Source organism: Loxodonta africana, chromosome 18, assembly GCF_030014295.1.
Source record: "Loxodonta africana isolate mLoxAfr1 chromosome 18, mLoxAfr1.hap2, whole genome shotgun sequence".
In the NCBI taxonomy this organism is placed as follows: Eukaryota; Metazoa; Chordata; class Mammalia; order Proboscidea; family Elephantidae; genus Loxodonta; species Loxodonta africana.
The window spans coordinates 64,028,820-64,052,301 of NC_087359.1; the positions used below are offsets into that span (position 1 = coordinate 64,028,820).

The 23,482-nt window shown below is 36.7% G+C and overlaps 1 protein-coding gene across 2 annotated transcripts in view; it reads left to right on the forward strand.

Moving 5' to 3' along the window:
* PAFAH1B1 (platelet activating factor acetylhydrolase 1b regulatory subunit 1) overlaps nt 1-23,482 on the forward strand; it is a 66,463-nt gene that overhangs the window by 35,496 nt on the left and 7,485 nt on the right. The window contains exons 3-7 of one of the 2 annotated variants that reach the window (XM_064271562.1): nt 10,090-10,197; nt 15,797-15,881; nt 16,132-16,206; nt 17,276-17,482; nt 23,256-23,424. In XM_064271562.1, the coding sequence (XP_064127632.1) occupies nt 10,190-10,197; nt 15,797-15,881; nt 16,132-16,206; nt 17,276-17,482; nt 23,256-23,424 (544 nt within the window). In that variant the 5' untranslated portion in view covers nt 10,090-10,189. The remainder of the gene's footprint in view (nt 1-10,089; nt 10,198-15,796; nt 15,882-16,131; nt 16,207-17,275; nt 17,483-23,255; nt 23,425-23,482) is intronic. The other variant, XM_064271561.1, reaches the window with a different exon arrangement.

Below are 23,482 nucleotides of genomic sequence, written 5' to 3' on the forward strand. Positions count from 1 at the left end.
TGGGGGCCATGTCTTCTGGGGTTCCTCCAGTCTCAGTCAGACCACTAAGTCTGGTCTTTTTACTAGAATTTGAGTTCTGCACCCCACTTTTCTTTTGCTCCCTCAGGGACTCTCTTTTGTGTTTCCTGTCAGGGTAGTCATTGGTGGTAGCCAGGCACCATCTAGTTCTGGACCCAGGCTGATGAAGTCTCTGGTTTATGTGGTCTCTTTTGTCTCTTGGGCTAGTATTTTCCTCGTGTCTTTGGGGTTCTTCATTCACCTTTGCTCCAGGTGGGTTGGAACCAATTGATGCATCTTAAATGACCGCTCACTAGCCTTTAAGACCCCAGACGCCACTCACCAAAGTGAAATGCAGAACATTTTCTTAATAAACTTCGTCATGCCAATTGACCTAAATGTCCCCTGAATCTATAGTCCTCAGACTCCTGCCCCTGCTACTCTGTCCCTCGAAGTGTGTGGTTGTGTTCAGCAAACTTCCTAGCTTTTGGCTTAGTCCAGTAGTGCTGACTTCCCTGTATTGTGTGTGCTTGCACTTTATAATTAAGTCTAAGTCATCTGTAATTTATTTTTGCTGGTTACGTGAAGAAGGAATCTAACTGCCTTTTCCCTGAGTCATTATCAGCTTGACCAAACATTATTTATTGAATAGTCCTTTCTTCATTGATTTGAAAGCACCTTCTTAAAAAGACTTGCTTTGGATTTTGGATTGTTTTGCTTTCAGGAAACAGAAAAACAATTTTGATTATTATAGCTTTATAATGAATTTCAACAGCAAATAAAAAGTTCTAGTTTTTTGTGTTTTATAATTTTCTTTTCCTCATATTTGTGTTCTTCTGATAAACTTTAACATCGTTTTATGAATTTTTTTTTAAATGCCTTAAGCAGTAAATTTGAGAATGGGTTAAATTTATAAAATATTTTGGAGGCAAGTCCGTATCTTGAATATTTTGAGTTATCTCATTCAAAAAACATGGACTCTAGAAGTAAAATACCTGAATAGACAGATAACTGTGGAAACATTTGAGAAAATAATCTAAGAATAACAACAGAAATACCCTATCCTTAGATGGTTTCAGGATAAGCCCTTTCAGAGCTTCAAAGAACAGGTAATTCCTTTGTTATTTAAACTATTCTAGGACTTGGAAAAAATAGCAGCTCTTTTTATGAAGCTAGCATTGCATGATATCAAAATCTGTGATAATTGTAAACTCGTCTCATTCATAAATACAAAAGCATAAATTCTAATTAAAATATCAGCAAATAGAATATAAATATAAAATAATGTATCATGACCACCTAGGCTGTCTTCTGGGAATAGAGGCGTGATTCAGCATTAGAAGACTTTCATATAATTCATCGTGTTCAAGAAATAACATTTAATCCCCTACACTGAACCGGAGTCCTTAGGTGGTGCAAACAGTTAAGCGCTCAACTATGAGCCAAAAGTTTGGTGGTCAGACCCCCCCAGGCACCTCAGAAGACAGGCCTGGCAATCTGCTTCTGAAAGGTCACAGCCGTGGAAACCCTGTGGAGCAATTCAGCTCTGCACACGTGGCGTACCATGAGTCCCAGTCAACTCGACAGCAGTACCAACAACAACATATACCAAAATGTCATCCGATAAAACTCCAAATAGGTTTCTTATTTAGAAATTAAAAAAAAAAAAAACTTTTTAAGTGTGGAAGGATTCTTTATTAAATTGAAAAACCAGAGATCAACAGCTCATGTTATATTTAATGATATAATTTAATTCAAGAATGATTTGTCCATGATCACTGTGGTTATATAGCATTGTTCAGATGTACTAATCAATTCATTAAACCAAGAAAACTTAATACAGGTATAAATGTTGAAAAAGAGATGGCAGATATTTTTTCCGTATGATATGGTTACCTAGATAAGCCAAAAGAATCCATTGAAAAATATTAAAAATAATAGAAGAAAGTTCAATGAAGCAGTTGGTTTCAAAATAATTTAAAAATATATGTTTTACTATTTTAGTTTCATTACAGTAAAGTTGAACTTTTTTAAAGATTTGTTTACTTGTATTCGTTCTTTTGTTCACGCTCTTTCCTGTTATTGATCTTACATCTTTGAATAAGGCTTTTTATGAAAGATATTATTTCCTTGTGGTATTTTAAAGCAAATATTTTCTTTCTTTTCCTTATAATTATTTGTATGTTTCTTGTATAGTTAAACCTCTCTCCCTTTTAAAAAGTTTTTCTTAAATTACTTCGGTTCATACGCCATTGACTTTATATTATTGTTGAGTCAAATACATTATAATATTTTTCACCTGGATTCAGTAATTTTTTTATTATAAGTTTGGTTTTCAAAAAAAAAGATCAACAGAAACAAGAAAACTTACCACCCCATAATTCCACCACCCTAGCCAAACCATACTAGCACTTTTGTGTATTTACTTTTTTTGTCTCTGTGTATGTGCCACCATCCCATATTTGTAATTAGTCTATAAAATTTATCTTTTTTCTCCTACTCAGCATTTTCATAAATGTTATCTATATTACCTATGAAACCAAAAACCAAACCCGTTGCCATTGAGTCAACTCCGACTCGCAACAACCGTGTAGGACGGAGTAGAACTGTGTGTAAGGTTTCCAGGGAACAGCTGGTGGATTTGAACTGCTGACCCTTGCCAACCTTGTGGTTAGCAGCCGGAGCTCTTAACCACTGTGCCAGCAGTGCTCTGTTCTCTATTACCATATATGTCTTATTTAACTTAATTACTTTCTTCTTGAATATCCATATCATTTCAACTTTTATGTTATTCTGAATAGTGCTTTGCCGAGTATCAGTATGCATGTGTTTTTCTGATTTAGGATTATGTCTTTCAGTTAAACTCCTGGAGTAGAAATACTGGGTCTCAAAATTTATGCACGTATTTCTAGCTCTTTATTCTTTTGCCAAATGGTTTTCCAAAATGGTGGTGCCAGTTTACATTGTTACTAATCTATGAAGCATTGAGTATTAATATTTAAATTTGTTATATTAATTTAACAGCTGAACAGTTTTTTATATATATATATATAGCCCAGTTAGGCATGTGATTAGATCCCTGTTTTACATAATGGGGAAATTGGGATCTAGAGAGTTAAATAACTTTCTTCAAAAGTTTAGTTAGTTGCAGATTTGGAACTCAAATCTAGGTCTTTTGAAGCCACATTCTTCATAATACCTTTTTTAAGCTATTTTTTGCTTTAAAAAAGTTAGTTGAAAGAGCCTGGGTGGCACAGGTGATTTGCAATCAGCTGCTAACCTAAAGATTGGCATTTCCACAGAAGAAAAGCCTGGCAAACTGCTTCCGTAAAGACTACAGCCAAGAAAACACAGTGGCACAGTTCTGCTCTGTAACAACACATAGGGTCTCTGAAGTCACAAATCAATAACAAAAGTTTGACAATCATGGAAACTATAGCCATATTGCCGATACCACTTCCCATACAATGATTAAAACGTTTCTTACTCTTGCCTCAAAATAAAAGATTCTTAAGGGCCTTCTGAGTCATCAAAAGAAGACTAAAGTATTCTCAGTTTCTATTATATTTAACAGTTTGTTCTTTGAAAGTTTTTTTATTTTATTCTTTGGAAGTTTTTTTTAATTAAAATATTTCATTCAGTAGAATGCATCATATCCTGATCATGCCAGATTTAAAAAAACTACAATCTGACGTGCTGTACTGTAGGGGTACTGGTATTTTTCCTTGTTGTTAATGTTATACATGCCAAAACATAAGCCAGTAAACAAAAACACATATTTGAGAGCTTGAACCAAAATTATGAAGTTACTGATTGCTTCAAAAAGTATATTTCAGCATTTGTTGATAAAAGTGAAATGTAAACATCTCCAAAGATGATCAAGATATGGTGAGAAAGTTATATACCTGAAGCTCCTATTTTGTACGTGGGGTTGAAGGTCAGCCTAACTGCAATGCAGTTAGGGTATTTATGAATGAGGAAAGGGACCAGGGACACCAAAAAAAAAAAAAAAAACCATTGCTGTCTAGTTGATTCCAACTCATAGCAACCTTATAGGACAGAGTAGAACTGCCCCATAGTTCTACACCATCAGGGTTTCCGACCAGGGACAAGTAAATGATTAATAAGGCAGCACTGGAATGACAACCATGTATTATGACTCAGCCCATAGTAATTTTAAAAATATAAATCTGTAATTAGCAATATTATAGATTATCGAACACCCTCCTGTTCACTGGAGAGAAAAAACCGTGCTTCATCCACAAATGGGACCTATATTTACCCAGATACTTCTGGGGATGCTTATTATGAATATGACCTAATTTTAAAGGATCTTCATTTTCATGCTTTAGGGCTTGACTTACTGCAAGGTGGGCTTCTTCTTTTTAGTTGTTCTCTAATCTGCCTGCACACTTCTGATAAGTAGGTCTTTTAAAAATATCACTTTCATTATATTACTGTTTCTGTCATATTTTTTCAACCATTTCTCTCATTGCAGTGCCACCCCATTTCCAATACATATATCAGTTATTTAGATGAATTCTTTTTAGAACAGTTTTAAATAATAGTAGTGATTATAGGCATCCTTGGCTTGTTTTTGGCTTCAATGCAAATGTTTCTAGTGTTTCACTACTAACAATTAGTTGAGGGTTTTGTTTTTTTTTTTCCATGTTAACAGAGAACCTTCCATTGTTAAGGAATGTTTTAAAATAAAGAATATTGAAGAATTTATCAGATGCCTTTTGATATATATTGAGATCTGTCATATGTCTGTTTCTCAGTCTCCTGCTTTGTGTACTTGGAAGGCTGAACCCAAATTTTGCTTTTATAAAAAGGTTCTTCCATTTAATCTCATTTAGTTCTTGCCTGAGTTAAGTTTCACATACTTTGGCAACTTTGCTTTTGCTCCTCTGATACATTTACATATTCTAGAAGGCAAGGGACCGTAACATAACCTTTTTATATTCTCTACTCTGTCCTTTTTTTTTTTACTCTGTCCTATAGGGTCGCTATGAGTTGGAATCGACTGGACGACGGTGCTGGATATGGGTCAGTGTGGCATTAGAAATATAACAGACACTCATCCCCTTCTGAGTTCCTTCTTTCTTTTCTTCCTTCCTTGTTTTGTAGTGAAAATTGGCTTTACATTTAAAAAAACATTAATGTTTCAAATTTCAAACTTCTCAGTAATTACAGCCGTATCGGCTGTCCTGCTTATTGTGCAGCCTGAATTTACAACAACAACAATAATATTCTAAATAAGAAGGGATGTCTTACTATTACTATTTAAAAAAAAAAAAAAAAAAATGTTGCCGTCAAGTTGATTTCCCACTCATGGTGACCCTGTGTGCTACAGAGTAGAACTGCTACATAGGATTTTATTGGCCATAATCTGTATGGAAGCAGGTCTCCAGTGTCTTTCTTCCCCAAGACCAGTGGGTGGGTTCAAACCACCAACCTTTACATTAGTAGTCAGCGTAAACCATTTTCGCCACCTAGGGACCCTGCTATATAGACCTGTATTAAAGGAACAGTGGAAAGGATTTTGAAAGTTGCAGGTTTTCCTGAGGAACTAAGGCAAGATCTTCCGGTCTTTAGAGACATAGCTGACCTCTGACCTTACTAAGCTGAGTAACTTTTTTTAAATCTAATGTCAGTCAATAATTTATGTGTGTAGCAGTAACTTAAAACAACGTAATTAGGAGTCTAGTCGAGTGAGTCATACATATATTTCAGTTATCTTAGTTTTCAGTAAAGTTATTTTCTTAAGTTAAAAGGGTAAAGAAGAAAATACAAGCAGTGGTATGGTGGGATGAAAACTGAACTGTTCAGTGGCTCTCCTCTACTTCCTGGCTCCATTACTCAAAACATTTAAATATGAAAATGAGCAACAATAATGGTTTTGCTTTAAAAAAAAAAAAAAAAAATCAGCCTGGTTTACTTATTTGCTAGTTTTGTTGCTGCTGGAGTGTTGGGGGATGGGGCGACGGGGTGGGTGAGTTAAGTGTCAGGATGTTACCTCTGACCCAGTGACTGTTAAAGGGAAATTGTAACTGACAAGCTAGTATATATGAAGCAGGTGTTCTTTTGCTTGATGGTGAATATGAAGGTCCACTCACCTTGACTTGACCAAATTTCATTCTCCTTTACTCGTCCCCGTTATGGATAAGGTTTCATTGTAACCTCTTCCTGGACTTGTTCTTGTCACAAGATTGGCGATAATTGAATCTTGCCTTTGCAGTAGCTTTGTTCAAGTGTGATAGTGGAGGATGATAATTGTAACCCTTGGTCAGACAGATATGTCAGGGGACACTAGGTTGGAGCAGTGTAAGCCCTGTGGTCTAGAACTCTCTTTCCCCAAAGACTCAGTGCGCAATTTAATCATATTTAAGAGGTCGTGTTATGCATCTGAGACTTGGTTGATGTCTTGTGGCAGCAGCTTATGGAATGGCCCTGTCTAGCATCTCTGCCTTTGAGAATGAATTTGTTCACATTTTCCCCCAGGGTTACATAGTTTATCTTTGTATTTATTTAAAATGGTGTAGCCCAGGTGGTGTGACAGAGGGATGTCTTTTGGAGCAGTGTAGTAAAGACGGGCTCCTGATGGTGTGAACCTGCATGCTTGATCCCATTCCGCCTGGTCTTCTCTGTTACCCTCACAGTATGCTCCATAGCCTTCACCCTTCCCAGATTCACCAGGCCTTTCCTTAGCTCTTGTTTCCCTAATTTCTAAAATCTGTGAAATCAGTCTTTGTAGTGTATCCCTTTTAATGGGCCTGGTAAAGGAAACAAGTTAGCCTTTTTTTAAAACCTTGTTTTTCCTCATATAAACAATGAATTTTAAGTATCTATTTTTTTTATAGAACTCTCGATGGCAACGTGTTTTTTTTTTTTATAGAACTCTTAGTATATTTTTATTAAACCTTAGGGTGCTAGAAGGAGCCCTGGTGGTACAGTGGTTAAGCACTTGGCTGCTAGCCAAAAGGTCAGCAGCTTGAACCCACCAGCCACTCCACGGAAGAAAAATGTGGCCGTCTGCTTTTGTGAAGATGAGAGCCTTGGGAACTATGGGTCAATTCTGCCTTGTCCTGTAGGGTCGCTGTGAGTCAGGATTGACTCCACGGCACACAGCAGGCTGCTAGAGTACAGTTTGAAAAACATTGTTATCCTCATCTGGGCTTCAAAAAAACCTGAATTTGATTTCCAGCTCTACCACTTGCTAACCAAAAAGTCACTGAAGCCCTGTGAGCCTCACTTCCTTTACCTGTGAAAACAGGCCCCTCCCTCCATCCCCACTAACGCATGCTCTGTGAGTCCCTCTGCTCTGATGGAACTTTGCAGGAGCTGCAGGGGCGGCTGGCGTATTTTGCTTTTGTTGCTGGTGTTATCCAGTCTCTTTAGAGTTGTTATTGTTTAGCAGTCTTTAGCATTCAGAGTAACTTTTTAAATCTCACTTCCCTTTTTAAGAGTGTGAATGTGTGTGTGGATGGTGATGGGGATGTGTATGATTGATGTCACAGCTACGGAAAGTATCCTGGGGGATAGAAGAACAATTAAAAGCAGTAGGAAGTCAGCTAAAGTGCTTAAAATCTGATCTACTTAAGCTCTGTCTAGCCAAGGTCTGTTTATTGATGGATAAAGGTCTTTGATCTCAGTTCTTTTGATTTTTAACCGTTTTCTCTGATTCTAGACAGGGTTACTGGTTTTTGGTTTTCATTTATGGGGAGATTAATTTAAATTGCGTGTACTAAGTTTCTTTGAGAAATTATCATACCTTTGTCCACTTATCCATTTTCTTTTTTCAAAAGAGACAAAAGCCTGAACTCAGTAGCAGGCCCCAGAAGTACCCTTTAGGCTGTTAGAATCATAAGATTCCTCAGTCTTAATTCTTACTTTAAGTGATGGTGGTACATCTTGCCTTAATAAGAGGTTCCACATCACTGGAGCAGACAGTTGGTTTAGATATTGAGAGGTGGGGCGGTGGTGGTGGTTGTGAAAAATTAACTGGCCGGGGGACCGGACTTTTTCTAACCTGATAAGTGGCTAGAAGCTGGCTGTGACTGAATTGTATCTGATATGGGAATAGAATTGACTAGAGCTCTTCTGGGACTAGGCTGTAGCCTTTGTATATCATTGATGTGTTGCACAATTATACTTAATGCTATCAGACTCTAATTCAACTCTCATTTATTGACTGTATTTTTGTACACATATACCTTCCTCTTCGATGGTTCAGTATTAGATTATTAATATCATGTGATAGCACTTAATTTTCTAAACTTACCTGTCAGTGGTTTTTTTAGTTATATGAGCAAGTATCTACAGTATGTTTGTCACAGTGTTATAAATTTTGTAACTAAGGATTTTACTTTCATTGGGTAGAAAGAGAACCTTTCCCTGATATTCTCCTTCCCCAAACGTCACTGCTCTATCCCGACTACAATATTTTACGTTATTGGAGAACAGAATATTGAGGCGGCTTTAAGTTCTGAAACCACTCTTGCTAGGTGGGGCGGTGGTGGTGGTGAAAATACGTCTCCCACATCCAGCCATTACTAGAACCGTAAAGCCCAGTGGTTAAGAATGTGAATTTCTCAGTCAGATCTGGTTTTAAGGATTTGTGTATGGGGATTTTTAAAGAGCCATATTGTAAAAACGACGTGGGGGAGGTGTGTGATCTCCTCTCTCTCCACAAGGGGGAAAGAGAATCAACATCAGTAGCTCAAGGCTGATTTCTATGAGGTGGAGGTCAGACATGCCTTCTCTCTCAGCCATCATTACCAATTCTGAAACCGAATGTCCCTCCCATGGCACTCTCTACTTCTGTGGTGGGGTCTATAATTCATTGCAGTGGCCGCACAGAAACTCACAGACCATACTCACGATTATGGGGTTGTTAGGGAAGTAACAGGTTATAATTCAGGCTCAGGAACACTCAGGATACAGTTCTTCCTCAGGACAGCCTCTTTTCAGCTATGTTTGCAGGCACACCTCTCTCTGACCCTAGGCCTCTGCCCTGCTGAGGCGAGTGTTACAAAGCCTTTTTAGCCCGTGTACAGTGGTTAAGATCTCAGGTTGCTGACCAAAAGGTTGGCAGTTCTAATCCCCTAGCTGCTTATTGGAAACTCTGTGGGGCAGTTCTGCTCTGTCCTGTAGAGTCACTATGAATCGGAATTGATAAGACGGTAACAGGTTTGGTTTTTTGAGGGGTTTAATAAATCCCCAGAGGCACCCCAGGCACTCAGCTTTCTCACTCCATGGGCCAGGAAACCCACTGCAAGATCTCCTGCCAGTTTCTCCTGCCACTGCTTCCTGCCGTTGTCTAGGTTACAGCTCACTCTCTAGGTCTCCTGGTTCCAGGAGTTTTCTCAGAGCAGGGACCCCAGGTGCAAAGGACACACTGTCTGCTCATGGCTGTTCTTCCTTGGTGGTGGTAGAATCCTCCCTCTGCTATGGAATTGACTTTTTGAAGACAAAACTGACCGATCCCTTGGTGGGCCACAATTACCACATTTGCACAGTCCCACACGATGACATGGGTGGGAGTTACAAGACCATGGAGAAGAAGGCCACACAAAAGCGATCCATCTCACTGCATGTGTAAATCCACTTTTAAATAATTTATGAAGAAATACATGAAGATACATAAAAAGGAAACTACTCTGGTTGAAGAAGGGGATGCTGAGCTACACTTGCTTAGCCTGTTTCTTTCTTGCCCACTCAAGAAATGTTGGTTGAAATTGCTTTTACTACTTATTAGCCGTGATACATAGACAGACAGACAGCCAGCTCCGATGCATGGCAGCCTTACATCCAACAGAATGAAATGTTCCCCAATCCTGCATCATTCTCACAGTAGCTGGCATTTTCGAGTCCGCCTTTGTGGCTGTTTTGCCAGTCCATCTCGCTGAGGGTTTCCTTCATCCTTGTTGGCCCCCTACTTCACCAAACATGATGTCTTCCTCTAGCAATTGATGCCTTCTAATGACATGTCCATAGCAAGCAAGTCCAACAGTGTTCTGTTTTGATAAGGTTTTCACTGGCTAATTTTTAGAAGTAGATCGCCAGGCATTTTTTCCTTATCTCTTTTAGTCGAAAGCTCCACTGAGACGCGTCCATCCTGACTCTGCTGGTATTTGAAACACCAGTGACATAGCTTCCAGCATCACAGCAACATGCAAGCCGCCACAGTATGACAGGGTGGGTGGTGATGCTGTGTGGCCTCAGATAAGTCAGCCTTTCAGTATGTACTATTGGGAGTAATGCTACCCTCTGGTAATTTAACAGAATGGTGTTAGGGTCAAATGAGACAGTGAATGTTGGACTTTTTGTTTGTATTGGATTTAAAATTTTAAAATGTATCAATGTGAAATATGGCTATTTTGAGGTGCTGCTTTATGCACATGTGGAATTACCTACATCTTTCTAATTAATCATACTTGATTAACATATCTTTTTAAAAATACATTCGGTTAAGCCACACAGGATTTGGATATGTTGCAAAAGTTTTAGAAATTTAACCTCTAGTCTATTACAAAAGTTATATAAGCAAAGTCTCAGGGTATCAAACCCCCTCCCCACCTTTAAAGTCGGTAAATGTTAACCCAAGTGTTTGAAAAGTAAAGGTAGTGGGGAGACATTCATAACTGCTGGTATGAGCATAAATTGGTACCATTTTTCTAGGAAGCAGTTCGACAGTACCGATCAAAATGTCGCTTTATAATATGTATCTCTTTTGACTCGGGTATAAAAATGTGAGAAAGGCTTTTTCTATATGGAAGTTTGTTTGCGGTATTTTTTTAAATGGTGAGAAGTAGAAACAACCTGGGATCCAGCAATAGATTAAAGCTTAATATTATTAATAAAAAAAATTAATAGCTTAGGTAAAACTTGCTGCTCTGTAGAATGGAATATTGTTTGAGCATTAATAACTGATATTGTAAAAGAATATTATTGACAAGGAAAGATTTTCACAACTTGTTGAATAAATTTAGCAGGTTAAAATACTTGTTTAAAATTCGTATATATGCATGCATGGTGATGTGAATATATAGACAGAGAAAATGGTATGAGAAGACTACTAAAAAGGTAGTGGTAGTCTCGAAGTGTTGGGGTTATTTATTTATTATTTTTTTAAGTTTTCACATCATGGTTTTATTCCAACTTCTGGCAAAGGTCCATCCAAAGTTATGAGACCCAACTGACTTTGGAACAGGAGACTTGTGGTAGCTAAGCTGATCCCTTATCAAGAGGAGAGGTACATGGAGAACGTTCTGAGCTCACACCAGACATAGAGCTTGGGCTGGCAACTCTTTCCTACCAAATTACTAAATGCTAGTTTATCGCGTTGTCCACTTGGTTCCTAAGCACTGTCCATCAGGAGTGAAGGGAACTTGATTCTTCAAATGTTGAATCAAGAGACTGGATCATATCAATATCAATTTTCTGGTTGTGAAAATGTGCTATAGTTATGCAAAATGTTAGCACTGGAGGAAACTGGGTAAAAGGAAAATGGGGTATCTCTGTATTACTTTTTTTTTTTTATTAACTTTTATTAAGCTTCAAGTGAACATTTACAAATCCAATCAGTCTGTCACATATAAGTTTACATATGTCTTACTCCGTACTCCCACTTGCTCTCCCCCTATTGAGTCAGCCCTTTCAGTCTCTCCTTTCGTGGGGGTTATTTTTAATAAGAAAAATGTTCTCAGTTACAAAAAGAGTATTCATTTTACATTTTTCTCCTTTTAATATTCTAACCTAGAAAAGTATCACCATTTATCTTTCCTTTACAAAAGATTTTCCTCTAAGATTATAGTTGTTGTAATTTATACATGTTACACATACATATTATCAGTTCTGTGAGCATAAGTGTTGTCACCTGTGCAGTGTGTTTAAGCAAAGTTTTTTACATTTCCCCCCTTATTTGTTAAGCTGTTTGATTTTTTTGGAATAAAAAGGAAACTAAGAAATAGATGTCTTTCAGCTTTGTTTTCCTTATTATTGGGATATTCTAACCAAAGGGAAATTTATTTTTGTTGAAGGTTTGTAACACAGGCTTTGCTAACACAGAATATTTGATGGAATATCATGAGGTTTCTTATTTTGTTTTGTGTTGGAAGGCCCAAATAGGACTGACTGGTGGAAGTTAAAAAGAAGCAAATTTTAGCTCTCTGTAAAGATCTCTCTTAATGAATTGTCACCCGTTAGTAGAACAGGCCAGAAGGGTATAGTCTGTGGTATGAGCAGCACGAAGACACAGATTTTTTTATTACATTAAGAATTTACCTCTCCTCTAACCCCATGTCCATGAGTGTGATGTGGACTGCTCCCGCTAGTTAGTATATTTTGATTTTTGGCATTCTAATAGTTACCTGGAAATTCTGGTGACATAGTGGTTAAGAGCAATGGCTGCTAACCACAAGGTCTGCAGTTCGAATCCACTGGCATTCCTTGGAAACTCTATGGGGCAGTTCTACTCTGTTCTATAGGGTCGCTATGAGTCAGAATGGACTCGATGGCAACAGGTTTGGTTTTGGGTTTTTTAATAGTTACCTGGAACAGAAGGTGTTTGTTCTAATTCCTTATTATCCTTCCCCACTATTATTATTATTATTTTTTAATATGCCATTGAATTAAAACTTAATCCCACCAATTCTACAGTACTACTAGTGTGTGTTTTTATTTTCCAAAATAATTAGGTAGGCAGTGGCATTGATGTTTATATGGCAGTATTGTTTGTAGGAACAAAATCATATATCTCTATAATGAAATATAATTTCAAAAAAGATCTACATTTGCGGATAAAGAGTGATTGCTAAGATTGTTTAAGTGGCTTTACGTCAAAGAAAGTGCAAAGCACAGGACATTATGTGTAGTGTAGTGCATTTTGTTTCAAAAACAAGTAGTGATTAGACTATATGCAGGTATGCATGTGTATGGGTAGATTATCTCTGAAAAAAGTGGATGCTTCAGAGGTGGAATATTGGGGTTCAGTGATGGACCTCTATTCTATACCTATTTACATAGTCAAAATTCGTATAACCATGTGCATCTGTTAACTTTTAAATTATAATTAACGTTGTAAAAGAAAATGCCAAGCAATTATTTCTATCTTAGACTTAAGGTTATAAAAATATTGAGACATTGGAATAAGTTGCCCAAGGCGGGAGGGGGGAGGGTTCCTTACTTCTCTGAAAGAACATAAGGAAAGCATGAAAGGGCATCTGCTAATTCAACGTCGCTAACTTTGGAGTTCTTTTTAATTCTAAATGAATGCCATTCCATGATAGTATAGTTAGTTTACAACTTGTGCCTTAAAAAAAAAAAAAAAACAGTTGTGTAAAGTTTATCTTTGATATAAAAATACTTACTAATTATAATTTTATCGAAGTATTTTTCTGGGAAACTAAATTTCAGTTGCCAGTCCTTGAGCGTATATTAGCATAATAGGTAATTGTTGTTGTTGTTAGGTGCCTTCGAGTCAGTTCCAACTCATAGCGACCCTATGCACAACAGAACGAAACACTGCCCGGTCCTGCATAAATTGTTTTTATGCTTGAGCTCATTGTTGCAGCCACTGTGTCAATACACCTCGTTGAGGGTCTTCCTCTTTTCCGCTGACCCTGTACTCTGCCAAGCATGATGTCCTTTTCCAGGGACAGATCCCTCCTGACAACGTGTCCAAAGTATGTAAGATGCAGTCTCGCCATCCTTGCCTCAAGGAGCATTCTGGCCACACTTCTTCCAAGACAGATTTGTTCGTTCTTTTGGCGGTCCATGGTATATTCAATATTCTTTGCCAGCACCATAGTTCAAAGGCATCAACTCTTCTTCGGTCTTCCTTATTCATTGTCCAGCTTTCACATGCATATGATGAGATTGAAAATACCATGGCTTGGGTCAGGCGCACCTTAGTCTTCAGGGTGACATCTTTGCTCTTCAACACTTTGAAGAGGTCCTTTGCAACAGATTTGCCCAATGCAGTGTGTCTTTTGATTTCTTGCCTGCTGCTTCCACGGCTGTTGATTGTGGATCCAAGTAAAATGAAATCCTTGACAACATCAGTCTTTTCTCCGTTTATCATGATGTTGCTCATTGATCCAGTTGTGAGGATTTTTGTTTTCTTTGTGTTGAAGTATAATCCATACTGAAGGCTGTGGTCTTTGATCTTCATTAGTAAGTGCTTCAAGTCCTCTTCACTTTCAGCAAGCAAGGTTGTGTCATCTGCATAACGCAGGTTTTTAATGAGTCTTCCTCCAATCCTGAAGCCGCATTCTTCTTCATATAGTCCAGCTTCTTGTATTATTTGTTCAGCATACAGATTAACTAGGTATGGTGAAAGAATACAACCCTGACACACACCTTTCCTGACTTCAAACCAGTCAGTATCCCCTTACTCTGTCTGAACAATTGCCTCTTGATCTACGTAAAGGTTCCTCATGAGCACAATTAAGTGTTCTGGAATTCCCATTCTTTGCAGTGTTATCCATAGTCTGTTATGATTCACGCAGCCGAATGCCTTTGCATAGTCAATAAAACACAGGTAACCATCCTTCTGGTAGTCTCTGCTTTCAGCCAGGATCCATCTGACATCAGCAATGATATCCCTGGTTCCACGTCCTCTTCTGAAACCGGCCTGAATTTCTGGCAGTTCCCTGTCGATATACTGCTGCAGCCGTTTTCGAATGATCTTCAGCAAAATTTTGCTTGCGTGTGATATTAATGATACTGTTTTATAATTTCCACATTCGGTTGGATCACTTTTCTTGGGAATAGGCATAAATATGGATCTCTTCCAGTCAGTTGGCCAGGAAGCTGTCTTCCATATTTCTTGGCATAGACGAGTGAGCACCTCCAGCGCCGCATCTGTTTGTTGAAACATCTCAATTGATATTCCATCAATTCCTGGAGCCTTGTTTTTCGCCAGTGCCTTCAGAGCAGCTTGGATTTCTTCCTTCAGTACCATCGGTTCCTAATCATGTGCTACCTCTTGAAATGGTTGGATATTGACTAATTCTTTTTGATATAATGACTCTGTATATTCCTTCCATCTTCTTTTGATGCTTCCTGTGTCGTTTAATATTTTCCCCATGGAATTCTTCACTATTGCAACTCGAGGCTTGAATTTTTTCTTTAGTTCTTACAGCTTGAGAAATGCGGAACGTGTTCTTCCCTTTTGGTTTTCCATCTCCAGCTCTTTGCACATGTCATTATAATACTTTACTTTGTCTTCTCAAGAGGCCCTTTGAAATCTTCTGGTCGGTTCTTTTACTTCATCAATTCTTCCTTTTGCTTTAGCTGCTCGATGCTCAAGAGCAAGTTTCAGAGTCTCCTCTGACATCCATCTTGGTCTTTCTTTCTTTCCTGTCTTTTCAGTGACCTTTTGCTTTCTTCATGGATGGTGTCCTTGATGTCATTCCACAACTTGTAAGTAATAAGGGAGGCAAAATTGATGATCACTGTCACAAATTAATACCTAATTATATAAGCCTTATCTTGATTTATCTTGATCTGTAGAGTGCCAAAAACTTGTGAGGTAAACAACACATGAGAAACTTATTATGAAAAACTCAAGAAGAATATTATAATGTGGATACACTGTAACTATGGCTAAGTGTTCTGGAAGCTTTGTTTTTGGTTCCTTGTGAAATACTTGTATGATTTAGAAGGAAACGTTCTTAAAAGAGTATCTTAAAGCTTAAGAAATTTTAAACAAAATGTTTCTTCAAAATAGAAATGAAAAAAAAAAATAGAAATGAGATTTTGTTAGGAGTTATTTGGATTTGTTTTCTTTCAGAAATCGAGCTATAGCAGATTATCTTCGTTCAAATGGCTATGAAGAGGCATATTCTGTTTTTAAAAAGGAAGCTGAATTAGATATGGTATGTTTGGTTTTTTTTTTTTTTTACTATTATTCATAGTATAGTTAATGAATGGATTTCACTCAGGTATCAAGTTAACAGCTCCATATTCACAAATCTCGTCATTTGTTATTGTGTTCTACTTGGCAGTTAACTTAGTTTATGCTCCTTATTTTTATATTATCAGATTTTAAGTTATCTTTGGGCTTAGAGATGGTCTATATGGCTTGAACTATCATAGCTTTTAAATGGCTCTCATGTTTTTCTCTAGAATGAAGAATTAGATAAGAAATATGCTGGTCTTTTGGAAAAAAAATGGACATCTGTTATTAGATTACAAAAAAAGGTAACTGTTTCTTCTTTAAAGTTAGCTGTATTCAGTGTGTTCTCAAAACTTTCTGAGTATGTTAATATAACAAAGTATTCTTCTGCATTAATTAGTAATTATATCTAATATCGAAAAGCAATTCAAAACACATTTTCTGTGCATTATGAAAACTTTGACCTAGGCAGATCGTTGCTAGTACATGAGCCTAACTCATGGCTCAAATCTGCACAGCCCTGACTGACTTCAAAGGCTTGATGCTGGAAGAACTGGTTGGTCACTTAGAAAGGAAGCACTTGTGGAGCCAGTATGATGCTAGCGCTAAAATGTGTTTATGGACAAGTCATTTTCATCTTTGAGCTTTTCTTTTTATCTGTAAAGTGAATACAGTAAATAGTATTTCAGGCCTAAAATTGATACTTTTAGTAGGCAAAGTTGGAATAAGGAAATTAAATAACTTTGGTTAAGAGTTAATCCATATACAACTGTTAGAAAGATACTCAGTGAATGTTAGGTTTTCTTAGGAATATCACTTTATATGTTAATGTAAATTGTAGTTTGGAGGGAATTCACTAAGAATAGCAGACTTAGAGACCAAGACAGGCTTACTTCTCTTTCTATAAATTAGTAGTAGAACACTCTGACCAAAAATAAATTTAAAATTTTCCTTGAATTAATTATAGTTAAGACACAATTGCATTGAATTTTTCTCAATTTTTAGTTTTGTCACACCGTTAAGATATTTTAACCCCAAAACCAAACTCATTGCCATGGGGTCAGTTTCAGCTTGTAGCAACCCTGTAAGAGAAAGTAGAACTGCCCCATGGGGTTTCCAAGAAGTGCCTGGTGGGTTCGAACTGCCAACATTTTGGTTAGCAGCCGAACGCTTAACCACTGCACCACCAAGGCCCTTAAGATATTTTGGTGGTATATATGTTATTTCCGATTAAATGTAACGAATGCTTTGCAGATTACTGAAATGTTTTTCAGGTATTCGGCATGTATACCTGTAAAATAAAAGCAGTTTTGAAGAGTGTCAAATATGCTATTTTTATCAGAATCTATAAATAACTGCATGTTCCTTCTCAAGGTTATGGAGTTAGAATCAAAGTTAAATGAAGCAAAAGAAGAATTTACGTCGGGTGGACCTCTTGGTCAGAAACGAGACCCAAAAGAATGGATTCCCCGTCCACCAGAAAAATATGCCTTGAGTGGTCATAGGAGTCCAGTCACTCGAGTCATTTTCCATCCTGTGTTCAGTGTTATGGTCTCTGCTTCAGAGGACGCTACAATTAAGGTAGTTTTTTTTTTTCCTTCCCCCAAATTGAAAGATGTGCAAAAGGGTAATCGTTACAAGCAGACTTAAAGTTAATTGAGTGAAAGAAATAAAAAGATCCTGAAAATGAGAACGTAAGCAGAGGGACAAGAGATTCTTTGAAACTGTGTAAGTGATTGGTACTGAACCTTAAAAGACAGAATTAGAATGAAATTTCGCTGTAGCTCCTGAGAGGCAAGCTGCCAAATAAGCTCACTGATGAATTTGAGAAAATGCAGTGCTATTAATTTAGTGTTGGGCAGTGGGTCACCTTGTGTGCTTGAATAATTTTTACTCTTGGAGAATGAAGGTGAAGTGTGTGCCTTATTCTAAGCAAAGGTGATATATGAAAATACAGATTTATAAAATTAGTGGTTCAGGGTATGAATATATTCTGCAAACAGATCCAATAGAGGGTTGGTTCATTTAAATTGGGCTCTCCTTGATATATTTCATATTGGCTTTGATTCCAAACTAAACAATAGTTTTCTCCAGGGGCGTGAGGACGTAGGAGCTTTTCATTTTATCAGCCATATATTTCTCTCTCGTTTGAATTTTGGACAGTAAGAAAATAACTACATTTTAATATTTTACGCTTTTAATCAGAAAAAAAAATTGCCATGAAGTTGATTCTGACTCATAGTGACCCTACAGGACAGAGTAGAATTGCCCCATAGAGTTTCCAAGGAGCACCTGGTGGATTTGAACTGCTGACCTTTTGGTTAACATCCATAGTTCTTAACCAAAGGTGATTTATTTGCCTGTGATACGTAATTAATTGACAGTTGTGTAAACCACCTGCAGAAAGATAATATAGTTAAAAGGTTTAGGTAGATTTCTCTACTTTAAGGGTGATTTCAGATTAAATTCTAGATTTTGTGTCATTTGTGGAGGTATAACTAAGAAAATGTGAGTAGATTATGTATATCACATAACAACAGTCCAGCATAAAATGTAGGCATGACTTAAATGTGACCATGCTTAAGCAGTTCTCCAAATTAAACATTGTTTCACTTTTTTTTTTTTTTTAATTGGTTTCTTTCATGAAGAAAACTAAAGATACAAGGGAAAGGTTAGTCCAGAGGATTAATGGACTACATCTACCACAGCCTCCACCAGACTGAGTCTAGTACAACTAGATAGTGCCCGGCTACCACCACTGACTGCTCTGACAGGGATCACAATAGAGGGTCCTGGACAGAGTGGAGAAAAATGTAGAACAAAATTCTAACTCAAAAAGAAAGACCAGGCTTGCTGGCCTGACAGAGACTGGAGAAACCCTGAGAGTATGGCCCCCAAAGACCCAATCAACTCAGTAATGAAGTCACTCCTGAGGTTCACCCTTCAGCCAGTGGGGACAGGCCCATAAAACAAAAGCAGACTAAAGGGGCACACCAGCCCTGGGGCAAGGGCTAGAAGGCAGGAGGGGATGGAAAGCTGGTAATAGGGAACCTAAGGTTGAGAAGTGAGAGTGTTGACATGTCATGGGATTGTTAACCAATGTCATAAAACTAACTGTTCAATGAGAAACTGGTTTGTTCTGTAAACCTTCATCTAAAGTACAATTAAAAAAAGAAAAATGACAGCTTAAAATAAATTGGTTTCTTTAGTTTCTAAATCAGTAGCTTCCATCCAGCCCACAGGACAGGGCTGTAAAGTATTTGGAAGGTTGTGTTAATTTAAGGTCATATGTACCACTTTTTGTAGGCTGAGATAATTACATATCTGATACATTAATGTACTACTATTTTTCAAATATATGTAGACATTAATTAAAGTATTAGTTTCATGATAGTTTTGTCATTGTGTACTAAAAAACCGCAACTGCTGTCATGAGGTAGGAGAGGGGGTAGACATTCCTTGAATAGGTTGAAAACCCTTCAAGTATTTCAATTTTGCAGCAGTGATATAAAAGTATCAATTAAGTTAACATTAAAATATTACGATAGGAAATTTAAAAATTTATGATCATACCAGGTAGCACAGCAACTACTTAGAGTTATTCCTTACATTTAGTCTTTATTTAGATGTGTACACGTGGTTGTTTCATTAATGCAAAGTGGTTATATATAATTTTGTTTTCTCTTTTGATTAAATTTTAGAAATATCTTTGTTTCTAATGAATCATTTTTAGTGATATTAAAATGATAGTTTTATTTATATATAGAGGCTGTGTAGGGTAGTTAATGGCCAAGGGAACAGGCCCTGGGTTCAAGTGCTGACTTTACCACTTAGTAATTAATTTGATCACAGGGAGGTTATAGAACTGTGTGTGCTTTTCTCTCCTCATCTATAAAATGAATGTAATATCTATCGCATAGGGCTGTTAGGAGGACTAAGTGAGTTAATTCATGAAACTGCTTAATACAGCACTCAGTAACTTAAAGCTGTGTCAGCAGTGTGTTGGCACTGTTAACACGTCCTCTGCCTTTGGCTTTTCTATGTTATTTCTCTTCATTTTTATACCTAAAGTTTCCCAATATTCTTGGATATTTTATGGAATGAAACACTTTTTACTCCTTTCTATGCTTTTTCTTCCTTCAGCTATGGTAAAGCTAGGTTTTTTCTAAATGTTGACTGTGATAGAACTACCTTCCAAAAGATTCAAAGAAGAACACAGTAGGAGACAGCATTTTTTGCAGTTTTGTGACTGTATTGGGCAAAGTGCTTAACATGTTTAAAGCTCAGTTTTCTCATTCGTTGGGTAAAGGGTGGTTAGAAATATCGACATCATAAGGCTGCTTAGAATAAAATGAAGTAGCTAAATAAACTGTAGTTAATGTTACAGTTGTTAACAAAAATTAAAAATTGTTAAATAATTTTTTGTGTGCAACTGGTAAATAAGACAGAATTGTTCCTTTTAGAGCCATCCAGTTATGTTTACTTCGTCGACATCTGAACTATGATGCTTTAGGGGAAAAAGTGACAGACGGTAGATATTTGGAACAGTTCATGATAGTTTTTTTTTTAGTTTTTATTGTGCTTTAAGTGAAAGTTCATGATAGTAGTTTAATTGAATCATTTAAATTTTTGAAATGTTATTTCTGGTTGTCATTTAGAACTAATTCTTAATAGTTTAAAAAATGAACAGCAAACAAAACTGGGAAATATGTTTAATTAATAAAACAGGTGAGAGATTGCCAACTTTAATATATATAAAGAATTCAAACAAATACGGAAAAACCTGTAACATATTTGTAGCAAAAGGGACAAAGTATATGAACAGACAGTTCATGCAAGAAGAAATAATGGCTAGCAGACATATAAAAAATTATTGGTCTCATGCTAATTATAGAAGAAATGCAAATTAAAATTGTATGTCAAATCTGCCAAGATATTTTACGTTGAGAATTCCCAGTGGTGATAAGAGTTTGATGAAGTAGGCGATCTCAATTACCTTTGATAAAATCTTCTTGGAAAGCAAGTTTAGCAGAGTATATGAAGGACCTAAACAGTTTATACTTTTTGACCCAATAATTTTTCTTCTTCACTGTTGCTGTCTGACCTAAGTATTACAAATGAGGACAGATATTTTTCAGTATTCAGAGATATAGTCACCATAACGAAAATGAAAATTTTTAGCCAACAAATAGGAATACCTTTAAAAATTTAATGTTTGCTAAATATTTAATGGCATAGAAAAATGCTTATGGTAAGCACAGAAAAAATGGGAAAAACATGCGATTGGTAGGGTAATTTTTTTTTTTTTTTTGCCTTGTCAATGTATAGATTTCCTATCACGAGCATTTATTTTATAATCAGAACATAAATATCCAGTGAAGAAAATCAAATTAGTTCTTATGATTCATTTGAAGTTGATAAACTAACTAAAATGCTGTTTGCTCAACATTTATGAAGGGACACGCTTCATTTTCAGGGTATATTTATTTTAGAGAAAATAGTGTTCTTTAATGAAGGCATGGTAAGAAACTTAACTGAAACTTTGAAGTGAACAAGACAAATATTACAAGAAAACTGTAGACCAATAGTACTCTTGGACATAGATGCAAAATCCTTAACAAATTATAGGATAGTTAATACATCATGAGAAACTAGGGTTTATCCCAGAATGCAAGATTGGTTCCAAAATCATAGGATACAAGATCAGTATACAAAAATTGTTTACTATGAACTAGTAATAAATAAAGTTCAAATTTGAAAATACCGTTTATGGTAGCATCAAAAAACCTTGAAATACTTAAGGGTAAATCTAATAAAATATGTACAAAATTAAGCACATAATTATTTCCATGTAGATGTACTTGAGCATTTAAATGGTAGAAATTTGTTTGGGGAAGGGTATGTAAGTGTTCTATAAAGGAGATATTTTTGGAAGATAGTTTATTTTTCTTTGGTGTGTTTTACATAGTTGAGATCGCATGTATAATTTTATATATTTTTTTTTCTTACATTATCGTATAAAAACCAAAGCCACTGCCATCGAGTTGATCCTAACTCGTTGCGACCCTATAGGACAGAATAGAACTGCCCTGTAGGGCTTCTAAGGCTGTAAATCTTTACAGAAGCAGACTGCCATTATCTTTCTCCCCTGGAGCATCTGGTGGGTTCAGACCACCATCATTTGGTTAGCAGCCAAGCACTTTAACCACTGTGCCATAAATTCCTTACAGATACAAATTTTATATTTACTTAACCATTCCCCTAATGTTGGATGTTTAGGTTGTTTCCAAGATTGCAAAATGTATTTTCTAAACTTCCCTAAGTCAGTCGATACCAGCCTACTACAGATCAGTTTGTACTTACCATGGGAAGAATGAAGTCAACCATTCAGTTTTAGAGCATGGAGTTGGTATTGGTTAAAAATTGAAAATTGAACTTCCAACTAGCTTTTGACTACCAGGATATGAGTTTAGTATATGTTCTTGATATCTGTTTCTTATGGTGCTTATCCTTGATAGCTCATTATTATTTCTATTGTTTTAGAAAAATTATCTAAATTATTATCTTAACTTAGAAAAATATGAAAATTGTGATTTTTTTTTTAATCAAGAAATTACATATGTTTTTGTTAATCTATTCATGGGCAGTTATATCTTTTGAATTCTTAACTTGGCTTCTGGAATGTTTGAGCTCTGCTGTTACTGCTCTGTTGTTTCCTAGTACCACATATATCATAGTACACAGCCCTCTTGAACCATTTTTTTCCCCCACTTAAATTTACTTGTTTACGTATATGTCTTGCCTGTTTCCAGACTGGGAAGGGATTGTATCTTGTTCAGCTTTATCTGCCTAACCACTAACAGAGTTAGGTATATAAAAACCAAAATAACCAAAGCTGTTGCCATCGAGTTGATTCTGACCCATAGTAAGCCTATAGGACAGAGTAGGACTGCCCCATACAGTTCCTAGGAAGCACCTGGTGGATTCAAACTGCTGACCTTTTGGTTAGCAGCCATAGCTCTTAATCACTATGCCACCGGGGTTTCCAGTTACGTATATGGCAGATGCTTAATAACTTTGGTGCTAAAGGTCTATTCTTTGTGTGTGTGTATAAACCTTGTCATGAATTTTTATAGCAGTGGTCTTATTACTAAAGGTCTATTTGAATAATTGCAACATTAGTTTTCTGTATTAAAAAATACCTGGTTTATACTAGAAGATGTGATGTTTCTAAGATTGTTATCCTTTGACACTTAGTTAATTAGCCAATAAGGTGCCAGACTGGCCTGCTGAGTACAGCTGTGAAACTGGAAGAGATGAGTTGGTGTTAACCAGTGTCCTGTTCTTTTGACAGGTGTGGGATTATGAGACTGGAGATTTTGAACGAACTCTTAAGGGCCATACAGACTCTGTACAGGATATTTCATTTGACCACAGTGGCAAGCTTCTGGCTTCCTGTTCTGCAGATATGACCATTAAACTATGGGATTTTCAGGGTTTTGAATGCATCAGAACCATGCACGGTAAGGGATAAAGGGTAGTCCATCACACCTGTTCCCCAAAGGAGATTGTTTATTATAC